At 45.8% G+C, this 21,762-nt stretch overlaps 1 protein-coding gene across 2 annotated transcripts in view; it reads left to right on the top strand.

Annotated features, from left to right (window-relative positions):
- LOC126187589 (protein cab-1) overlaps positions 1-21,762 on the top strand; it is a 1,183,411-nt gene that overhangs the window by 436,895 nt on the left and 724,754 nt on the right. For both annotated transcript variants that reach the window (XM_049928771.1, XM_049928770.1), the window contains exon 2: positions 1,902-1,955. In XM_049928771.1, coding sequence (XP_049784728.1) covers positions 1,902-1,955 — 54 coding nt within the window. The remainder of the gene's footprint in view (positions 1-1,901; positions 1,956-21,762) is intronic.

Raw genomic sequence — 21,762 nt, 5'->3', positions numbered from 1 at the left:
CATCCTGGCCAGTTCTCTAATTTTTCTCTCTAGTATTTCGCGGTAAGAACGTTTTCTTCCCTCCAGGGATTCCCAGTTGAGTTCACGGAGCATTTACGTAACACGCAGATGTTGATCGAACTTCATTTTTATCTGAGTCATCGGTCTTCTGATAGACTTGATGCAACCTGCCACCAATTCCTTGGTTGTGCCTGCCTCTCCATCTCAGAATATCAGTTCCACTCTGCAATCGCAGTTATGTGTTGGATGTATTCCAATCTCTTCTTCACTTGCAGATTTTACACTCTGCAGATCCGTCTACTAACATGCAAGAAAGTCCCTGATGTCTTAGCAGATGTCATACCATCCTCTCTCTTCTCTTGTCGTTTCTTCCTTCCTTCGACAATTCTGTGGAGAACTTCCGGTAACAAATGTAGGCGCGCCTCTGAATTGCTTTGTTGTCATCCTTTAATCCGATTTAGTGGGGGATCTCGAAAACTCGAACAGTACTGAAGAATGAGTCGTACAAGTATTATGTACCCGGTCTCCTTTATAGATGTGCTATGTTTTCCTAGAATCATCAGAATAAACCGAAACCGATCACTCACCTTCCCTGTAATTTACCTTACATGCTCGTTCGAGTCGATGTAGTTTTGCAAAGTTACGCCTAGATATTTAACCGACATGACTATGTCAATCAGCACAGCGCTAGCACTGTATCAGAATATTATAGGATTGCTTTTCCTACTCATCTGCTCTGACTTACAGTTTTCCATCTTTAGAGACAGTAGTCATTCATCACACCAAATAGAAATCCTGTATCCTCATGCAGTCACTCGAAGTGGACACTTCCCCGTGTACTACTTTGTCTCTGATGAACACTCGCTGTCTAGGAAAACGCACTGGAGTATATTACTTACAAAGTCCTCGAGTCACTCATATATCTGAGAACCTATTTCGCAAGGACCATTGCGGAAGAATGTTCCATAACAATCTCCATAAAAGAAAAATCGCATAAGCGTACTAGACACTAAAGCAGACTTCGACATCTGACAGGTTCGCCCGTAACTGCGGTAGTTTGTAATACGATATAAAAATAAATTAATTTGAAACAAAAGAAATGAGGATTGCGAAGTGAAACTTCCTGGCAGATTAAAACTGTGTGCCCGACCGAGACTCGAACTCGGGACCTTTGCCTTTCGCGGGCAAGTGCTCTACCATCTGAGCTACCGAAGCACGACTCACGCCCGGTACTCACAGCTTTACTTCTGCCAGTACCTCGTCTCCTACCTTCCAAACTTTACAGAAGCTCTCCTGCTAACCGCGAACCGCGAAAGGCAAAGGTCCCGAGTTCGAGTCTCGGTCGGGCACACAGTTTTAATCTGCCAGGAAGTTTCATATCAGCGCACACTCCGCTGCAGAGTGAAAATCTCATTCTGGAAACATCCCCCAGGCTGTGGCTAAGCCATGTCTCCGCAATATCCTTTCTTTCAGGAGTGCTAGTTCTGCAAGGTTCGCAGGAGAGCTTGTGTAAAGTTTGGAAGGTAGAAGACGAGGTACTGGCAGAAGTAAAGCTGTGAGTAGCGGGCGTGAGTCGTGCTTCGGTAGCTCAGATGGTAGAGCACTTGCCCGCGAAAGGCAAAGGTCCCGAGTTCGAGTCTCGGTCGGGCACACAGTTTTAATTTGCCAGGAAGTTTCATATCAGCGCACACTCCGCTGCAGAGTGAAAATCTCATTCAGGATTGCGAAGTGCTTAAACATTTCAGAAAATAATAGTATTGTCAGTGTAACGCTAAAATTATTCTTCTTATGATCTGTGTCTGCTTTTGCGATATATCGCAACGAAAACAACATGGATATATTTTATTAATGTCAGTCGCTAATGTAGCCTGTGGTTAAGTTGTGACTGTTCTTTGTTGCAGACCTGGAGCCCGGGGCCCTGCGCCAGTTCGGCACCGACGTAGACCCAGCTAACGGTGAGTGGTAGCACCAGCGTCTGCTGTTCTCTATGGACTCCGGTGAACCGAGAGATAATTCCAGCTATCCGCCGTCTTCCACGCGTGACAGGTCGACTGCGTGTTCAAGGTCGACAGCTGACTGACTCTTGCAGACTGGGACGTCTTCGGGTCGTAACCTCATTTTACGTAACACAGTAGATTTCCATTGCAGAGGACATCGTTCTGGCACAGCCATAACTGTGCTTGTAATTTTCTGATCTATTTGATACCAGATACGCTGAGTACATATACTCGTGAGGAGATGTGTGAATGAATCCAGAATGCACGCTCACTTCTGAGTTTTGTGTTCGTTCCAAATTTTCAAACCTTTATCGGAAAGCAGGAGAACATACACATATCTAATTTGTGGTTATGTATAGGTAGTATTGCTTCCTGTACATTACATCACACAGCCGGGTGATTCTGCTGTTGCAGACTGTGACGGATGTCTAACTGCTTCGGTACAGACAATCGTGTAGCACTAGAAGGCTAATTTTGAATGAGCAATTAAATAATTAACGCCGTCGAATTAAAACATTGACTACATTACGAACATTTATCACAGCAATATTTCAGCGGCAAAAAAAGCTAATAAACAAATTATTTTTACTATATTAAATGTTAAGGGAAATGTAGCTCTTTTGTTTTTTAATGACAAATTTATTGTCATCTTGCAAGCTCAGTACAATCTAATTATTATAAATAATCATACCAAACCTAAAGGACTGATATTCTACGAGCGACATTTAAATTTCGATTCTACATATTTATATGTATGTATGGTTTTGAGCGAACCGAAATAATAGTCATAGCGCTTTTCTACTCAAGACTGATGTATATAACGCTGTCTTCAAACAGAACCACTGCAGACTACTATACCACTTGTTGTTGACCTCTTGTAAAAACCAGACTTGTGTCTAGAAAATCGCCATCTTTGTACTTTCTACCGTTATTACTTTTAATTTGGCAGCATTTTAGCCTTGCCGGTTTGTAAAACGACGATTGTGCTGTTTTTATATACGAAAAAACGAGACTTAAAGTGACAGTCACTACGTCTACATAGGGCTCCCAATTCCTGTTTTCGTTAACCGATTTCCCAACACCGCTTCTGGTTAATTAAATAAACATTTAAAAATCAATTTTGGAAAAGTGGTTCTACGTGATGGATTTCCTCGTCTACTATCGATATTCGCCCCCAATGTAAACGCTCTGCCGTTCTTGAAACGTGCTTGGTTTGTGACGTTCCTAAATGCTTTTAAAAATGTCGGCTGATTTGGAAAGAGTGACTTTTTGTGCAGCAAAGGAGAAGAAAAATTGGACTGAAAAAAAAAAAGATATCCATCTTCTATATTTACACTTCTGGCCATTAAAATTGCTACACCAAGAAGAAATGCAGATGATAAACGGGTATTGATTAGACAAATATATTATACTAGAAATGACATGTGATTACATTTTCACGCAATTTGGGTGCATAGATCCCTAGAAATCAGTACCCAGAACAACCACCTCTGGCCGTAATAACGGCCTTGATACGCCTGGGCATTGAGTCAAACAGAGCTTGGATGGCATGCACAGGTACAGCTGCCCATGCAGCTTCAACACGATACCACATTTCATCTGGCGTATTGTGACAAGCCAGTTGCTCGGCCACCATTGACCAGACGTTTTCAGTTGGTGAGAGATCTGGAGAATGTGCTGGCCAGGGCAGCAGTCGAACATTTTCTGTATCCATAAAGGCCCGTACAGAACCTGCAACATGCGGTCGTGCATTATCCTGCTGAAATGTAGGGTTTCGCAGGGATCGAATGAAGGGTAGAGCCACGGGTCGTAACACATCTAAAATATAACTCCACTGTTCAACGTGCCGTCAATGCGAACAAGAGGTGACCGAGACGTGTAACCAATGGCACCTGATACCATCACGCCGAGTGATACGCCAGTACGGCGATGACGAATACACGCTTCCAATGTGTGTTCACCGCGATGTCGCCAAATACGGATGCGACCATCATGATGCTGTAAACAGAACCTGAATTCATCCGAAAAAATGACATTTTGCCATTCGTGCACTCAGGTTCGTCGTTGAGTACACTATCGCAGGCGCTCCTGTCTGCGATGCAGCGTCAAGGGTAACCGCAGTCATGGTCTCCGTGCTGATAGTCCATGCAGCTGCAAACGTCGTCGAACTGTTCGTGCAGATAGTTGTTGTCTGGCAACGGTCCCCATCTGTTTACTCACGGATCGAGACGTGGTTGCACGATCCGTTACAGCCATGCGGATAAGATGCCTGTCATGTCGATTGCTAGTGATACGAGGCCTTTGGGATCCAGCACGGCGTTCCGTATTACCCCCCTGAACCCACCGATTCCATATTCTGCTAACAGTCATTGGATCTCGACCAACGTGAGTAGCAATGTCGCGATACGATAAACCGCAATCGCGATAGGCTACGATCCGACCTTCATCAAAGTCGAAAACGAGATGGTACGCATTTCTCCTCCTTACACGAGGCATCACAACAACGTTTTTCCAGGCAACGCCGGTCAACTGCTGTTTGTGTATGAGAAATCGGTTGTAAACTTTCCTCATGTCAGAACGCTGTAGGTGTCGCCACCGGCGCCAACCTTGTGTGAATGCTCTGAAAAGCTAATCATTTGCATATCACAGCATCTTCTTCATGTCGGATAAATTTCGCGTCTGTAGCACGTCATCTTCGTGGTGTAGCAATGTTAATGGCCAGTAGTGTAATTAAGAGATACAGCCATCCTGTGACTGGTTGCCAAAGACGTTCTCGTAAAACAACTGACCAGCGGAAAACCGTTATACGTCGGGACTAGCACTATCGACTCAGGCCTCAACATGTAACGTAGACAGCAAAAATTGTTTTCCTACGTTCGGCTTTTTGAAGTTATGGTGAATGTAAACGCAGCATTTGCTCCTTTACTTCACTGATATAACATCCAGTAACCGAGTAACTGCGCAAAGTGTGAACTTCATAGCTTTGAACCCTGTATAATGCAGTCGAGCAAAAGGTAAGTAGTTGATGGACTTTATTGTTCTTGTAGTGTTTGTTAGTTGTATTCTGACATAAAAATGCATCCGTACTGGCCAAGAATATTACACAGTATATAGCCCTTCTCGTGACATTCTTTTTCTGTATTATCCAAGGAGACAGTTTCCTTCCTACGTTCGATCACACATGACGGACGGTGAATGAGTACCTACAACAGATCTGGGACGTGGCTTTCGTATAAGACCGCCGGCACTTCCACGTAGTCGTCATTATATTGACTGAAAATGTTAGCCTTACCTGCCTTACCTGCTGTTAAGCACCCGGGTTGTAGCAACCGTGGGAGTACAAATATCTGGACACCTTTTAGTGGATAATGACATGAGGTGCATCCACACTTCTGGTTTATGACTGCTTATTCTGCAGGGTCCACTTTCAGTGTGGTGTCTGGATGTCAGTGGAGGAATGACAGCCTCAAGTGCCGAAACCAGAAAAGGTAGATATGTTGGACGTTGGGGTCTGGAGCGAAGTAGACGTTATAACTCATCCTAAGGGTGCTTCATTGAGTCTCTAAAACAGGTCAGTCCATTTCAGGAATGTTAATGCCCACAAATATTGCCTCACAGATACTGCTCTGCTCTATGAGATAGTGCCTTGTCATGCTGCTACACTCCTCGTCTCCGAGATGGTACTCTACGGCGCTCAGTACATAATACGATAAAATGAGTTCATATAATTCAGCCTTTAGCATTTTTAAGCGCGTAAGGGGACCACACCCTAACCACGAAAAATATGGCTTACCGTAAGACCACCTGCTCCGTACTTCACTATTGGCATTACACACGACGCCAGGTAACGTTCTCCAGGTATTCGCCAAACGCAAACTCTTCCATCGGTTTACCGTAGTGTATAGTGTGATTACCACTCCAGATCACTCGTTTGTAGCCATCCAGTGTCCAGTGCCATCGGTCTTTACACCGCTTCAAACGCTACTTAGCATTGGCTGTAGAAATGTGTAGCTTATGAGGAGCAGCTCGATTTTCCCTATTCTTTTTAACTTCCTCTGCGCGGAATTTTGCTAGCTGGTTGGTCAGCTGGCAGCGTTTTGGAACTCACGAGTGAATCTTTCCTCTGATTTTATGCTGTTTTTTACAACCACTCTCCGCAATGTTCGACGCTCCCTGTCCGTCACGAACATTCGACCTCGGCAAATTTAAAAGGGCTGAAATGTCCCTGACGGATTTGTTACTCAGATGACATCTAATGACTAGTCCGTTGCGCTCCCCTAACCGAGCCACTCTGCTGCTGCCGCTTGTCTATCGACAAGGCAATACTCCCCGCCTTCTCTCATATTGTCGGGTCAGACTCTCGTGCCATCTAGTTGTCAATTCCGCATTACGTAGGGGTATCCGGATACGTTTGATCAGATAGTGTACAGCCTGTTTGAGTATGAACACTCACGCTCATAAATTAAGGCTAATGCTGATATATGGTGAAACAACGCTCTGGTGGACGGTTTGCGGGCATACCTCGGGGTATAACCATGCGCTGGCGTCAGTCCACATACGCAGTGGTGTGTTGGTGCTTGTCAGAGTACGGTGCAGCGAGTAAGTGTGCAGACGGTTTCAGACGTGCTAATGGTGACTCTGTGTTGAAAATGGCTGAAAGAACATATATTGATGACGTTATGAGGGGCAGAATACTAGGGCGACTGTAGGCTGGTCAAACACAGCAGGTCGTAGCACGGGCCTTCCGTATGCCACGAAGTGAGACCGCAAGATTATGGCAACGATTCCAGCAGACAGGAAACGTGTCCAGGCGCTGCAGTACGGGACGTCCACAGTGTACTCCACAAGAAGACCGATATCTCACCATCAGTGCCTGCAGAAGGCCACGGAGAACTGCACGTAGCCTTGCTCGGGACCTTACCGCAACCACTGGAACAGTTGTATCCAGACACACAGTGTACAGACGACTCAACAGACATGGTTTATTCGCCCAGAGACCTGCAAGGTCCATTCCACTGACCCCTGGTCACAGGAGAGCTCGTAAAGCCTGGTGTCAAGAACACAGACCATGGTCATTGGAACAGTGGTCCCAGGTGATGTTCACGGACGAGTCCAGGTATAGCCTGAACAGTGATTCTCGCCGGGTTTTCATCTGGCGTGAACCAGGAACCAGATGCCAACCCCTTAATGTCCTTGAAAGGAAACTGTATGAAGGTCGCGGTTTGATGGTGTGGGGTGGGATTATGATTGGTGCACGTAGACCCCTACACGTCTTTGACAGAGGAACTGTAACAGGTCAGGTGTATTGGGACGTCATTTTGCACCAGTATGTCCGCCTTTTCAGGGGTGCAATGGGTCCCACCTTCCTCCTGATGGATGATAACGCACGGCCCCATCGAGCTACCATCGTGGAATATCTGGTACCGCGTGCCGCGGAATTTGAATCCCCGCCAGACGTCATGGACGTCGATGACCCCCTAGAGGTCTCTGCACCATCGCGCCGTAAGCTGTGGCGGCGTACGCGTCCTGACTCGCAGTTAGTGTGAGGGCGCCACAGTGGAACACGTTGTTCCAGCGGCCAATAGCGGCACCCCCGATGGAGTATTTAAGCGCCTGCCTCTCGCTCAGCCAGCGAGTATAATCGTTGCGTGAGTCTCGATACGTCGCGCCGGCCAGAGTGGCCGTGCGGTTCTAGGCGCTACAGTCTGTAGCCGCGTGACCGCTACGATCGCAGGTTCGAATTCTGCCTCGGGCATGGATGTGTGCGATGTCCTTAGGTTAGTTTGGTTTAAGTAGTTCTATGTTCTAGGGGACTGATGACCACAGCAGTTAAGTCCCATAGTGCTCAGAGCCATTTGAACCATTTCGATACATCGCCTCGACAACAGACAGCGTGTTTATCGTTCTTTGTTTTCATTACTAGTGGACGTCTTGGATTCGTTTGGTTGTCTCTGTCACTCCGTTGCTTCTTGCGTGTTGTCGTCGTAGAGTCTCTCTCCATCGTCCGTTCGTTTGTTTGTTCGCGGGCCGCTCTCCGCTTGGCCCCGCCGCGTTTTCTCGGCCACCCCACAACCGTTCCGGTCGCGGTCACAACAGGTTACAAGAGAGGAGTTCCTTGAAACAGAAGATATCAGGCGAATGGAGTGGCCTGCCTGTTCTCCAGACCTAAAGCCCATCGAGCACGTCTGGAATGCTCTCGGTCGACGTATCGCTGAACGTCTTCAAACCCCTAGGACACTTCAAGAGCTGCGACAAGCACTAGTGCAAGAATGGGAGTCTATACCCGAGCAGCTGCTCGACCACATGATCCAGAGTACGCCAACACGTTGTGCGGCCAGTGTACGTGTGAATGGTGATCATATCCCATATTGATGTCGGGGTACATGCGCAGGAAACAGTAGCGTTTTGTAGCACATGTGTTTCTGGACTGTTTTCTCAACTTATCACCAATATCGTGGACTTAGAGATCTGTGAAGTGTCTTTCCCTCTGTGCCTATGCTATTAGCGCCAGTTTTGTGTAGTGCCACGTTGTGGGGCGCTACATTCTGCAATTATCCATAACTTATGAGTATGAGTGTACATTATAATTAAGGCGACGACGCCCAATGATCCCTTCAGTGCAGATGCACATTAGGCTCGAACTCTTATGGGAATCGACGATACCGCGAGTAGTAAATCTAGTGACCAGGGGCACTACATCAGTAGTTTGTGGTATAAGTTGAGAATTTAGGTCTGACAAGTGCTGTGCTAGGGTGGTCCGCGCGGTTGTGGTGAACATTGTGTTGGCATGGCCTAGTACTCAGAGCATCTGCCTTGTGAGCAGGAGAACTGGATTCATATCCAAGCCCAGTGCCAATTTTCAACTCACCCTACTGATATAAATCAATGCCCGCTGGTAGCTAATGTCTTTAATTGCTTTGTGTCTCATGTGTATGCCCTGGATGCCTTGAGGAAGTGGACAATGCACTGATGGTGCTGGAGGTAGAGAGCAAAGTCCACTGTTGTCTCCAACATAAACCCTAATGTTTGTTTGACGCAGTCCTGTCCCTTGACAACTGTCTTTATTTGAGCACACCTGCTACATGGGGCGTCATCAACGACACGTAGCATGTACTCATATTTTGTTTTCCCCTCACGATAGATGTGCTCAATCATCGTATCTCTGAGATTCATTAGGTACTTTATTCTAACAAAATGGATACCCTAGCGCAGACGTCTAACACTTATTGAAAATGATTTTAAAATAAGTAGACGTTTCCTTTTCTCAACATGTCGAGGTAATTTATCTGTAAAACTCTTAGTTTTGTGTGCCATCGCTGTCTGAAGACTGACGAATGCAAAGACAACAGCAGCACAAGACGCTGAAGAAACAATCCCGTGTAGCGGACACTTACGATCAGCAGGGTCACAAGAGTCGTAAATGAGATACTATTTGGCAAATAGGTGAACTTTCGCTTGAAACAAAATATCATAATTCTCAAAACGGAAGTTGCTGTATGCCTCCTTTGTTCGTCACGGAAGGGCTAAAGAACAGTTTCAGTAACATGTTTACTTTTGTAAATATTCCAGATGATCACATGCAAGCCTTAGGTAATTTTTCTTCACGAGCTGTTTTATGTATAGCGATGACGATGCTCCTGCAGGACGCTTCTGGCGTCACTGGCAGTACTGCTATTACTGTTCTGTCGTCAGCAGAGGGTAGGCTAGGCATTTGACGTTGATTTGTTTGCTTTTAGTTCGCATATGTATTTCAGGTAATTATTTCTCTTTAGTTATGTTTAAAAAGTGTCTGTAAAGTAACGAAGTTACAAGGTATGGATCGATGTATATGAACATAGAGACATGAGGCAGACATGAGGAACGAAGTCAGAGCGTAATATACAAAGTTGTCAGAAACAGTCTCAAAAGATTGTAGTGGTGTTGCTGGGTGGGTAAATAAATTGTTAAGAAAAAAATCGATACGTTGTGCCGTTTCCCAGTTTCCCAGTTAATTAACATTGATGTTAGCCAATCACGCCGTTGTGCGCGCAAATTCAAGCGGCCCGCCCGATACAATTAATGTCAGTTGTTCTCATGCATAGGTGATAGCGCACGAGACTCCTCGGCCTTTGGTCGGGTTCGATCCTTACTACCGTCCCACGTCCAATTCTTGTATCGCTCTCTTCTTCGGTTTTAGGAAACCAAACGAGGAACACGTTTGGCGACACCGTCTCCGGCGGGCCGCTTGAGTCTGCGTACACAAAGGGCTGAGTTGCTAAGTTCAATGCTAATTAACCCGGAAACTGCGCAGCGTATAGAATTTTTTTCTTAATCATGATTTCTCAGCACGACCTTGCCTGCAATATCCCTACAAGCTTTTCAGACTGTTTCTGACCTCCTTGTATTTTTCAGTCAAGTGAAAACGACAGAGTAAAGTAGTATTAAGCCATGGTAAAATTTGCTGTTTTGAAGAGCGCCCCACAGCGCGTTGTGTGAAGCAGTCGCCCTCCGTTAAGGCGGTGGCGCCGCTGTGGCTACCGCAGTTTTGGTATCTCCCTCTGTTCACGTGTATTTAAGGGCAGCTGTAAGCTCGCCAAGCACCACAACCGCCTCCGACTCCTCAAACTCCTCTCTGGCCGGACATGGGGGTTGCACCCCTCTACCATCCTCCACACCTAGAAATCCTTAATCCGTCCCATCCTCTGTTATGCCAGTCCTGCCTGGATATCTGCCCCCCTCCCCCCCCCCCCAAATTCTATAAGTCCCTCCAGACCCTTGAGCGTCACGCTCTCCGCCTCGCCTTCCGTATACGCCTCCCATCCTCTATGATCTCATTCCTTTCACCCATCTGCTCCTATTCCTCGAACATATCCGCATCCTCTACACCTCCCGCCGTCTTGAACCCCCTCACCCCCTGGTTGCTCCTCTCCTCTCCCATCCCCGCCCCCTGCCACGTCTTCACTGTTGTGTCCCCCCTACCCTCCATCTCTACACCCTACATCTCCTTTCCCAAGGTGGCTTCCATCAACTCCCGGATGATGCCCTCTCTCCCTCCATTTATCCCTCCTATCAACTCTGATCCTCACTCCCCCTCCTTTCCTCTGTCCTTTTCCCGGGCTCCCTCTCCCCCCCTTCCATCCTCTTTCTTCCTCACCTCCCCTCTCTTTGCCCCCTTCTCTCCCCCAAGTCCTTTTACATTTCCCTCCTCTGCCTCCTCTCATTCCCTCTCGCATCTGCCCTTCTCCCCCTTTATTAGTCCTCTCCCTCCTTGGTCCCCCCCCCTTTTTTCGTTTTTTTTCCTTCCTCCCTCCTTGTTCTTCCCCCTTCTCCCGCCCCCCCCCCCCCATCAACTTTGGCTCGGGAGTGTCATCTTCGTGCCGCCACTTTCGTGCAGTGTTCTACAGTGAGTGTTTTACAGTGAGTGTTCCGTGTTGTGTTTTTTGGGAAGTGTTGCGAACGGCCATCATACTGTCGCTGGGTGTGCCTTTTATCTCTTGCGAACAGAAACCAGACTGTCGCCGTGTTTTTTTAATTTTGTGTGTACTATGTTACTTGTCTGATTCCTGTGTCTTTTATTAACGTTGCCAACCCCTTTTGCTTTCTGTTTTAACTTTCCGCATTTTTCCGCCATTTTAAACTTGAAGTCACCGTTTTATCGCCTGTTTTTCTTGTTTCTTTTCTTCTTCCGTTTTTTAAAATAAAAGTCTGTAGGCTGTAGAGCAGCATACTAAGCTGCTGCGAGCTCGCCCCATTCGGGGGGAATTGAAAATCAATAAAGGAAAAAAAAAAACTCGCCAAGCAGGCAGTTGGAGCCAAGGAGGCAGTCTGTCAGTCTGGGCGAGTCTAGTCAGTTTGTCAGCCAAGTTAGTCTGGGTGTGTCTCTCGTCCGCATTGGTGAGGCGGTTAGTGTCTGTCTGTCGTCCGGTGTGCTAGTATGTGTTAGGCCGCCAGTCTGCTCGAGTTGGCTCGGGCATTGGCGGTTGGATCGATCGGTTGGTCGGTCGCGCACTGAGACACAAGATGACTTGTCCGCCTGGAGCGTCGGCGCAGGTGAGGTCGCCACGTGAGTCCAGTGGCCGCACCGTATAGCGAGGCGTAGTGGCTTCGCGGTCAACACGAGAGCAACAGGAGTCAACCCACGACATCAGTCTGACCGGGGCGAGCTGCGACGCCGTGAGACGGGTGATCGTCGCACCTTCCTGCGTCCGTTGAAGCGGCAGGCAGCGGACGGTCCGAGAGAGCGTTTTGGGGGTGCTGCGCCAGGTCTTCGCCAGAAATCGCAGTTATTCGAAGTTAAGTGATTCGTGATATGTTGTTTCAGTTACTTGTTAAATTCTACTTGTTTTCTTGGTCAGTCTCTCGTCCCCAGCTTGCTCGTTTGTCTCTCGTCCGCATTTGTTAGGCAGATAGTGTCTGTCTGTTGTGTGTCGGTCTGCCGTACGTTAATAGCTGCCTCTGTCATGTTTGTCGGATTCGATATTAACGAATTTATTGGTTAAAGGCCGAATTCCTGAAATATGTTTTATCTTGCCTATCATCTTGCGAGGCGGTATATGTGTAATGTAGAGCATGTTGTACATTTTATGTAAGTCTGAATTTCATGGGTTTTATTTAAATAGTCATTTTTATAAAGTTGCCACCCTTCCACCGTAAGGGTCTTTTATAAAAACAAATTGCACTTTCGGTGGCAAATAATTTCTTAGTGTGAGTGTTTGTACCATTTCTATCCCTGTTACGGGGTGCATAGTTAATGTGTTTGTGTGAGTTGTTACAATTTTTAGTTTAAAGTAATCTGATGTGTTGCAGATTTGCACCAGTGTAGTCTTTCAGAGGTTGTTGTGAGCGGTCGTGACTACGGCCGTGTTGAAAGGGAGCGGCAAGCTTCTCAGCCCGAAGGCTCATACTGTCAATATTGTTTTTTTTTTATGCCTCTAAAAAAAATTGTAACTTGATATTTCGAGGGTGCTTTGCGGCTTATAAAATTTTAAATCTGTTTTAAAAAGGCTTTTATGAATAAAATTCTTATTTGTAAAAGGTAATTTCATTTTCATCAGTTACTCCCTGGCAACTACTTCCACGTTCACCTAGTATGATTAAATTTGTTGATGTTCTTGATGAATCGCTAGTAAATGCAGTAAATTCTTTAAGAAAAGATTTTGAAAATTTAAAATCACGGTTCCAGTATGCTGATTAACAAATTTAAAAAATAATCGCATTAAGTGGTAATACATTTATCCTTTTACTGAACCATGCTTGTATACAACCGTGCGGATCTTCATACGAAGCAAATCGATGGCAACGAGTGTCTTTCTTCAGTGTTCCATAAATATGGAAAACGCCCGGGGAGAGATCAGGATTGTATGAAGGATGTGTAATGGCCTCCCAGCGACACTTCTGCAGCGTAGCCTTGGCAACGCTGGGGCGGTCATTATCCTGCAAGAGAAAGATGCCGTCTGCCAACATTCCTGGGAATTTGGACTTTCTGGCAGGCTTCAATTTTTGCAGAAGTGGCCACGTACCGTTGTGCGTTAATTGTGGCGCCGTGTTCCAGAAATGCAATCAGTGCCAGACCCTTGTAGTCAAAGAAAAATGTCATCATGACTTTCCCGGAGGTGGCGCGCCTATCGTTTCGCCTACACTGCAGAAGTTTCGCTGGGAAGTCGCAATATCTACCCATGCGATTTCCACGTTTTTGTAGCCCTGAAGACATTCGTGGCCGTCGATTTGGTTGGAACGAAGTGGTGCGCGCCTGGGTACAATTATGACTCCGTAGGCAACCGCAAACACTTCTTCACGAAGGCATTGACCGTCCGTCTCACAGTGGGGTAAATGTTTGAAAAGGTAAGCCGATTCCTTTTGAAATAATAAAGAGTTTACTTTAGTTACACCCGTATAGTACCGAGCGAGGTGGCGCAATGGTTAGGACACTGGACTCGCATTCGGGAGGACGACGGTTCAATCCCGCGTCTGGCCATCCTGATTTAGGTTTTCCGTGATTTCCCTAAATCGCTCCAGGCAAATGCCGGGATGGTTCCTTTGAAAGGGCACGGCCGACTTCCTTCCCCGTCCTTCCTTAATCCAATGAGACCGATGAACTCGCTGTTTGGTCTCTTCCCCCAAACAATACAATCCATCCGTATAGTTTTCATTTAACTGCCCCTTATACGTTATCAATGTTATAACAATACCCAAGAGAAAAACTTTTCGAAGAGCGCTGTTTAGAGGCCGGATATTGAGCACGATTCTTGAACTTCAAGCTGTGACGAAAACGTTTTGTTTTGATAAGAGGAAAGCTTCATCACGTTCATCGTGCATGTCTGACGTCACGCAGCTCTACACGAGGTGTAATCGAGGTACGATCGATATCGCGATAAAGCGTACCGCACGCCGCCGTCACTTGCGTAAGCCGCCCGCTGGTGCGTAGCACACGGCGAGCTCTCGCCTGCGTAAATAGACACGGACGCGCGCACACACACACACACACACACACACACACACACACACATGCTCACGCACAGCGGCGTCTCACTGCGCTCCCAGAAACAGCTGTAATTATCACTCATCGTAGCGTGCGCGTGTAGTTCATACAGTGGTGCAGCATGCTACAGAATGGAAATTTAATGTTTAAAAATTGTAAGTAAAATACGAGCGTCACTCCAAAAGAAATGCACACTATTTATTTTAAAAAATCCATCTCATATTCTACATGTTTGAAAGTTTTACAGTGTGTAGATGCCACCCTTAGGAACAATATTTTCACTTCTCCACATAATTTCCATCCCTCTCAACTGCCTTATGCTATCTTGGAACCAGCACCTGTATACCCGCACGGTAAAATTCTGGACCAACCTGTTGGAGGCACTGTTTGGCAGCGTGCACAAGGGAGTCATCATTTTCAAACCTTGTTCCACGAAGAGAGGCTTTCAGTTTCCCAAAGAGATGAGAGGCACTTGGAGCCAGGTCAGGACTGTAAGGCGGGTGTTTCAGTGTCGTCCATCCGAGAGTTGTGATCGCTTCCATGGTTTTTTGACTGACATGTGGCCGTGCATCGTCGTGCAACAGCAAAACATCCTGCTTTTGCCGATGTGGTCGAACACGACTCAGTCGAGCTTGAAGTTTCTTCAGTGTCGTCACATACGCGTCAGAATTTATGGTGGTTCCACTTGGCATGATGTCCACAAGCAAGAGTCCTTCGAAATCGAAAAACACCGTAGCCATGACTTTTCCAGCAAAAGGTCTGGTTTTGAATTTTTTTTTCCTTGGGTGAATTTCCATGATGCCACTCCACTGATTGCCTCTTCGTCTCTGGTGAAAAATGATGGAGCCATATTTCATCACCAGTCACAATTCTTCCAAGAAATTCATCTCCACCATTCTCGTACTGTTCCAAACGTTCGCTGCATACCGTTTTTCTTGTTTCTTTGTGAGCCACTGTCAACATCCTGGGAACCTACCTGGCACAAACCTTTGTTAACGCCAACACTTTCAGTATTCTGCAGACACTTCCTTCCCCTATCCCAACGTAGCGTGGCAATTCGTTCACTGTGATGCGTCTGTCAGCAGATTGTCTGGAGTGTGTGCAGTACGAGGCCTGCCGCTGCGAGGACAATCCTCAATATTGCCGTGCCCGCTTTCATCACGTAACCTGCTTCCCCACCGACTAACTGTACTGCGATCGACAGCAGATGCTCCATACACCTTTTTCAATCTCGTGTGAATATTTCCCACTGTCTCATTTTTACAGAATAGGAATTCTATGGCAGCACGTTGTTTCTGACGAACGTCAAGTTAACAGCCATGTTGAAGACCTGCTGTGACGGCTCCACTCACTGGAAAAGGTTGAACTGAGTTTGAAAACAAGCGGGAAGCATGTATCTACACACTCTAAGACTTTCACACATGCAGAAGGAAAACTGTATTTTTACAAAAATAGTGTGCATTTCTTTTGGAGTGACCCTCGTATGTCTGTGTTCGTACGGGGGAACTCATTTGCAGGTCCAAAGGGCTGCAGATAGCGTAGCTTAGGTTCACTCCATGTCTCTTCCACACGGGGAGGCAAGGCCGGCCACGGATCGAATCTGCTTGGTGGATTAGTGACGAGGGCCAGTGTGCTGGCCAGCCTGGATGTAGCTTCTAGGTGGTTTCCAACATCTGCCTATGTGAATACGGGGTTGGTACCCACGCCTCACTTCAGTTACCCGATTCGCAAACATTTATGAAACGTATTAGTAAAGGCGATAAATTTCCTGGATGAGTTCGCGCTCATCGCTAATATTTTGTGAATAAAACCGTCTAAATCTCGAACTAAATATCTTTATGTGGTGTCACCGCCAGACACCACACTTGCTAGGTGGTAGCTTTAAATTGGCCGCGGTCCATTAGTACATGTCGGACCCGCGTGTCGCCACTGTCAGTGATCGCAGACCGAGCGCCACCACACGGCTAGGACTCGCCCCAGTTGTACGGACGACTTTGCTAGCGACTACACTGACGAAGCCTTTCTCTCATTTGCCGAGAGATAGTTAGAATAGCCTTCAGCTAAGTCCATGGCTACGACATAGCAAGGCGCCATTAACCATTTCTAGAGAGAGCCTCACTTGTATCATAATGAATGCTGTATACAAATGATGGATTAAAGTTAAGTATTCCAGCAGCTACGTACTTTTCTTTATAGCATTCATTACGTATCCTGTTTCAGACATAAGCAAGCCTGCGTGAGTTGACGCGTGCATTTCGGCCTCCTTCTCTAAAAACAGTGTCGGCACGTCTGCCGACACTACACTTTATTATACCGTTTCGGCTACGGCCATTATCAGATAAAAAGGACTTTGAACTTGCGAAATTTGGTTGAATGTAATTTTTGTAGTAGCCTACACGGCGTTTTAAAGAATTTTATTAAGCGATCTAGACAGTTTTATTCACAAAATATTAGAAAATGTTCTCACACTTCAACATGAGATAACACTAGACGCAGACAATAAGCAGGGAGATGTGGTGGCGAAGACACACTGCCACTAGTTACTATTAACACTGAAAAATCCGTATTAACTTGCCGATCCCGTGGAGACACGGGGTAAGACCTGGAAGATGCAGAAGAAGAAAAAGAAGAAGAATGAAGACGTAGTACGTTGTTGTTAATGAGTCGCATCTTTTGTTGCTGAAAGTAATATGACACGGCTGCTGCATATACAGAATAATTCAGGAGGAATAGTAAATATTTTACTAGGCGGTGGCTAGGCTAATTCGAATAAAACATTCCATGTAACGTGTGTCCAATTTGTACTGTTGTTAGAATGGAAACCAAACACTCGCAATTCGTGTTAAGCAAAGGAAAATAATTAATTTCAAAGCTGACTTCCAAAAATTCCACCTTAGACGCATGATTAAGTTCAAAGTTTACTTACAAGAATTCCACCTCAGATTTCAGTGCCCTCTCGAAATCTATTGATAACACCCCGTGTAGCTCTTCTGAGGTCGTCTTGGTGTCCTTCCATGATGACAGTTCTACTCATAATCCGAACGTCGAATTCGTCTCCCGTGATTACTTTTTGTTTCTAGACTTTATCTATCAAGTATCCCCACAGGCAAAAATTTGAAGGCGTAAAGGTCCGCGGACACTGGTGGCCAAGAAATGTGACATTTTCTGTCAATTTACCTTCCGGCTTAGATGATCTTTCATCTGAGACAACAATGTGCGGGGACACAGTCATGCTGGAAGAAACACACCCATCGATGTAGCCAAAGGAACCTTTTCAGTAATGCTGGAAACTCGTTTTCGAGAAACTCTAGATAACGGATCCGCATAAGATGATGCGGTAAATACAAGGTGCATTCAAGTTCTAAGGCCTCCGATTTTTTTCTCTGGAAAGAGATAGAAACATACGCTTTGTTTTAAAATGAGGCCGCATTCATTGTCAATACGTCCCAGAGATGGCAGCACCGTACGGCAGATGGAATTTTACCGCCAGCGGCGAGAATGAGAACTGTTTTAAATACTTAAAATGGCGACGTTTTCCTAACATGAACAGCGTGCAATCATTCGTTTTCTGAATTTGCATGGTGTGAAACCAATTGAAATTCATCGACAGTTGAAGGAGACATGTGGTGATGGAGTTATGGATGTGTCGAAAGTGCGTTCGTGGGTGCGACAGTTTAATGAAGGCAGAACATCGTGTGACAACAAACCGAAACAACCTCCGGCTTGCACAAGCCGGTCTGACGACATGATCGAGAAAGTGGAGAGAATTGTTTTGGGGGATCGCCGAATGACTGTTGAACAGATCGCCTCCAGAGTTGGCATATCTGTGGGTTCTGTGCATACAATCCTGCATGACGACCTGAAAATGCGAAAAGTGTCATCCAGGTGGGTGCCACGAATGCTGACGGACGACCACATGGCTGCCCGTGTGGCATGTTGCCGAGCAATGTTGACACGCAACGACAGCATGAATGGGACTTTCTTTTCGTCGGTTGTGACAATGGATGAGACGTGGATGCCATTTTTCAATCCAGAAACAAAGCGCCAGTCAGCTCAATGGAAGCACACAGATTCACCATCACCAAAAAAATTTCGGGTAACCGCCAGTGCTGAAAAAATGATGGTGTCCATGTTCTGGGACAGCGAGGGCGTAATCCTTACCCATTGCGTTCCAAAGGGCACTACGGTAACAGGTGCATCCTACGAAAATGTTTTGAAGAACAAATTCCTTCCTGCACTGCAACAAAAACGTCCGGGAAGGGTTGCGCGTGTGCTGTTTCACCTAGACAACGCACCCGCACATGGAGCTAACGTTACGCAACAGTTACTTTGTGATAACAGCTTTGAAGTGATTCCTCATGCTCCGTACTCACCTGACCTGGCTCCTAGTGACTTTTGGTTTTTTCCAACAATGAAAGACACTCTCCGTGGCCGCACATTCACCAGCCGTGCTGCTATTGTCTCAGCGATATTCCAGTGGTCAAAACAGACTCCTAAAGAAGCCTTCGCCGCTGCCATGGAATCATGGCGTCAGCGTTGCGAAAAATGTGTACGTCTGCAGGGCGATTACGTCGAGAAGTAACGCCAGTTTCATCGATTTCGGGTGAGTAGTTAATTAGAAAAAAAATCGGAGGCCTTAGAACTTGAATGCACCTCGTAACTGTCCCAATCAGATGTGTCATACCACACCACACATTTACAGAGAAGTGTCATTGAAAATGTGTCTCCACAAAAGCATGTGGATTTCCGTTGGATCACCGATATGAGTTAAGAGTTGATGATACCGTAAAGAAGTAAGTGGCTTTATCAGTAAATACACTGACGGGAACAAATTGCAACACCAAGGACGTGTGTGACATAAACGAAAGCTAGTAGGTGTGTTTCTATCTCTGAAAGATGATGCGCCAGTAGCATAAGAGTGGTGCTAGTAGCGCCATTGTAAGGATGAAAATCAGATTCGGCTTTGTGATGTCGTCAGTCATACGACCACACCGCCGCCTGAGAGATCGATCCGCCGGATGCGATTCTCTCGATAAACGGAACAGAAGAACGGCTGTGCTAGCCAAAGTGTACACAGCCAGTCGCAGTACTTATGCTCGCCGCTAGGCCACTTCATATGTAGCAGGAGTGTAGTGCAGTTGTGCCAGTCTACAGTTCGTAGCCTCGCTCAGTGGTCAGCCAGCGCCGATGTTAGTCAGTCATCGTCAGTGTAGTATTAATGGGATTACTCGTCGATTTGAAACTAACCAACGACAAATTTACAGTCTTCTACCTTCATCTTATTCTCAAAGGTAATGAATCCACTATAAATGATATTGACAGAGGAAGTGCATACATAATTTCCGCCATATTCTTATTTGGAGATCACCGATAGGTGTAGAAATTGCGTGTACGCTTGTTGAATGACTACGCCCTACCGACGGAATAATATCTTCTATTTAATCTACACTCTATTCATTTACATATTCAGATGAAATATGACGGTTGGCACTGCACTCTTATCATGCAGCTACGTAAAAACACGAGTAAACTCTCTGCACTATGTTAAACTGCAGTTAGGAAATTATTTACAATATTTTCTACCAGCAGTAACAGCGATTCCATTGCAAAACTCGTACACAAACATCTTAGCGAAATACTCTGCATTTTTAAAGGATGCAGTAGAAATGGCCCACAAATTACAATCACAGCTGAAAATTCAATTATGTAAAGAACTTCGCAAATTGAACATGAAAACAAAAATGTCAGTCCATAAATGAACGCATTGCAATTGAAGTAACAACACGCCAAATGAAGACTTATTCTGTAACCAGCCATATTTGTGTAACAAATAAGAAATGGCCACACGTTGTACGGAATGTTTTACTCGAATTAGGCTATGCTACCACCTGCTAAAATATTTACTGTTCTTCCTGAGGAACGCTGTAATTGTATGAGCTTTGTTTAAAAATTTGGATCAGGCGGAAACCGAAGCCAAGTCATCTGCATGGGAGGCGCGCATGCTGCCACAGAGACACACTGCTTCTCGAAAACTCAGCCTTCTTTAAGATGTCATACAGGCTCTCGGAAAACTTCAGAATCTATTGTGTAGAAAATTTTTGAGAGTTCCGCCGAATGGCTTTGGGGAGTGATATTTGAGTTCTCAGTTTCACTTACCATAAATATAAAAAATTATGAAAATCTGACTGGCTTGTGGTCCTCTTGTCAGACCGACGAACAGAACTCACGAATCAGCCACACAATTTTTTTTCTTTGTTGAGCGAGGTTCTTCGTGCCTGATAGACTCCTCTCTAGCATTATCTCACAATGAACATGGCCGTTGCCTAACCCACGGCTAGATTTATGTGGTCGTTCCACCGTGAATCACCTCGGACAGATATTTCCAGCTACTTTAGTGATAAATTTGGATCCATTTACTTATCTCCGCTAGCTTAGCGAAACGATATCGAATATTTTGATCCTCATACGGACGTTACGTTACCTTTTTTTTTAAATCCTCAGACTCAGCAGCCTAGCTTTACACAAAGCACTGATCACTTGTCAATGTCTCTACATTACGAAATAAGTTTGTAACAACTCAGCTACGTGGAAACAACTGCGTCGCCTGTTAACAGCCTCGTAGGGCTACAGACGTTACCCGCCAGGTCACTTTCATCTACCTTGAGCAGCAATGGCCCACTCAGAGGGCCCTGAGGCACACCAGGCGCTACTTCGATGACCATGCTTCTCCATTAATGACGACTTACAGCGTGCTATTCGAGAAGAAGTAGGGTTGTAAAACTGCCGTAGGCTGCCTTAGAATATCGTAAGTAAGCGTAATATGCGGTACTTTTCCTATGTAGTAGCTTTGGTCAGCTAGAATCTAATTGCGTTACCTGTATGTTAGATGTGTTGCATACTTATTGGACGTTACATTTCGACCACTCTATTTGTGTATGCTATTCCTTACTGGATTCCCCTAGAAACTGGAAGTGGAGAACCGTCTAGAACCTGAGTGGGGATATAAGAAGGGCTGCGTAACCTATGAAATATTTTTGTTCTACATACACTCATGCTCATAAGTTAAGGATAATTGCAGAATGTGGTGCCATGCAACGTGGCGCTAATAGCATAGGCACATAGGGAACACACGACACAAATCTGTTAAGTCCACGGTATTGGTAATAAGTTGAGAAAACCGTCCCGAAACACATGTACTACAAAACGCCACTGTTTCCTGCGCATGTACCCCGACATCAATATGGGATATGATCAACATGCACACATACACAGGCCACACAACGGGTTGGGAGGTGGTCGAGCAGCTGT

The sequence above is a fragment of the Schistocerca cancellata genome, chromosome 5 (genome assembly GCF_023864275.1).
Source record: "Schistocerca cancellata isolate TAMUIC-IGC-003103 chromosome 5, iqSchCanc2.1, whole genome shotgun sequence".
NCBI lineage: Eukaryota > Metazoa > Arthropoda > Insecta > Orthoptera > Acrididae > Schistocerca > Schistocerca cancellata.
The sequence above is the reverse complement of the archived record's forward strand: the minus strand, read 5'-3'. Positions and strand labels throughout refer to the sequence as shown.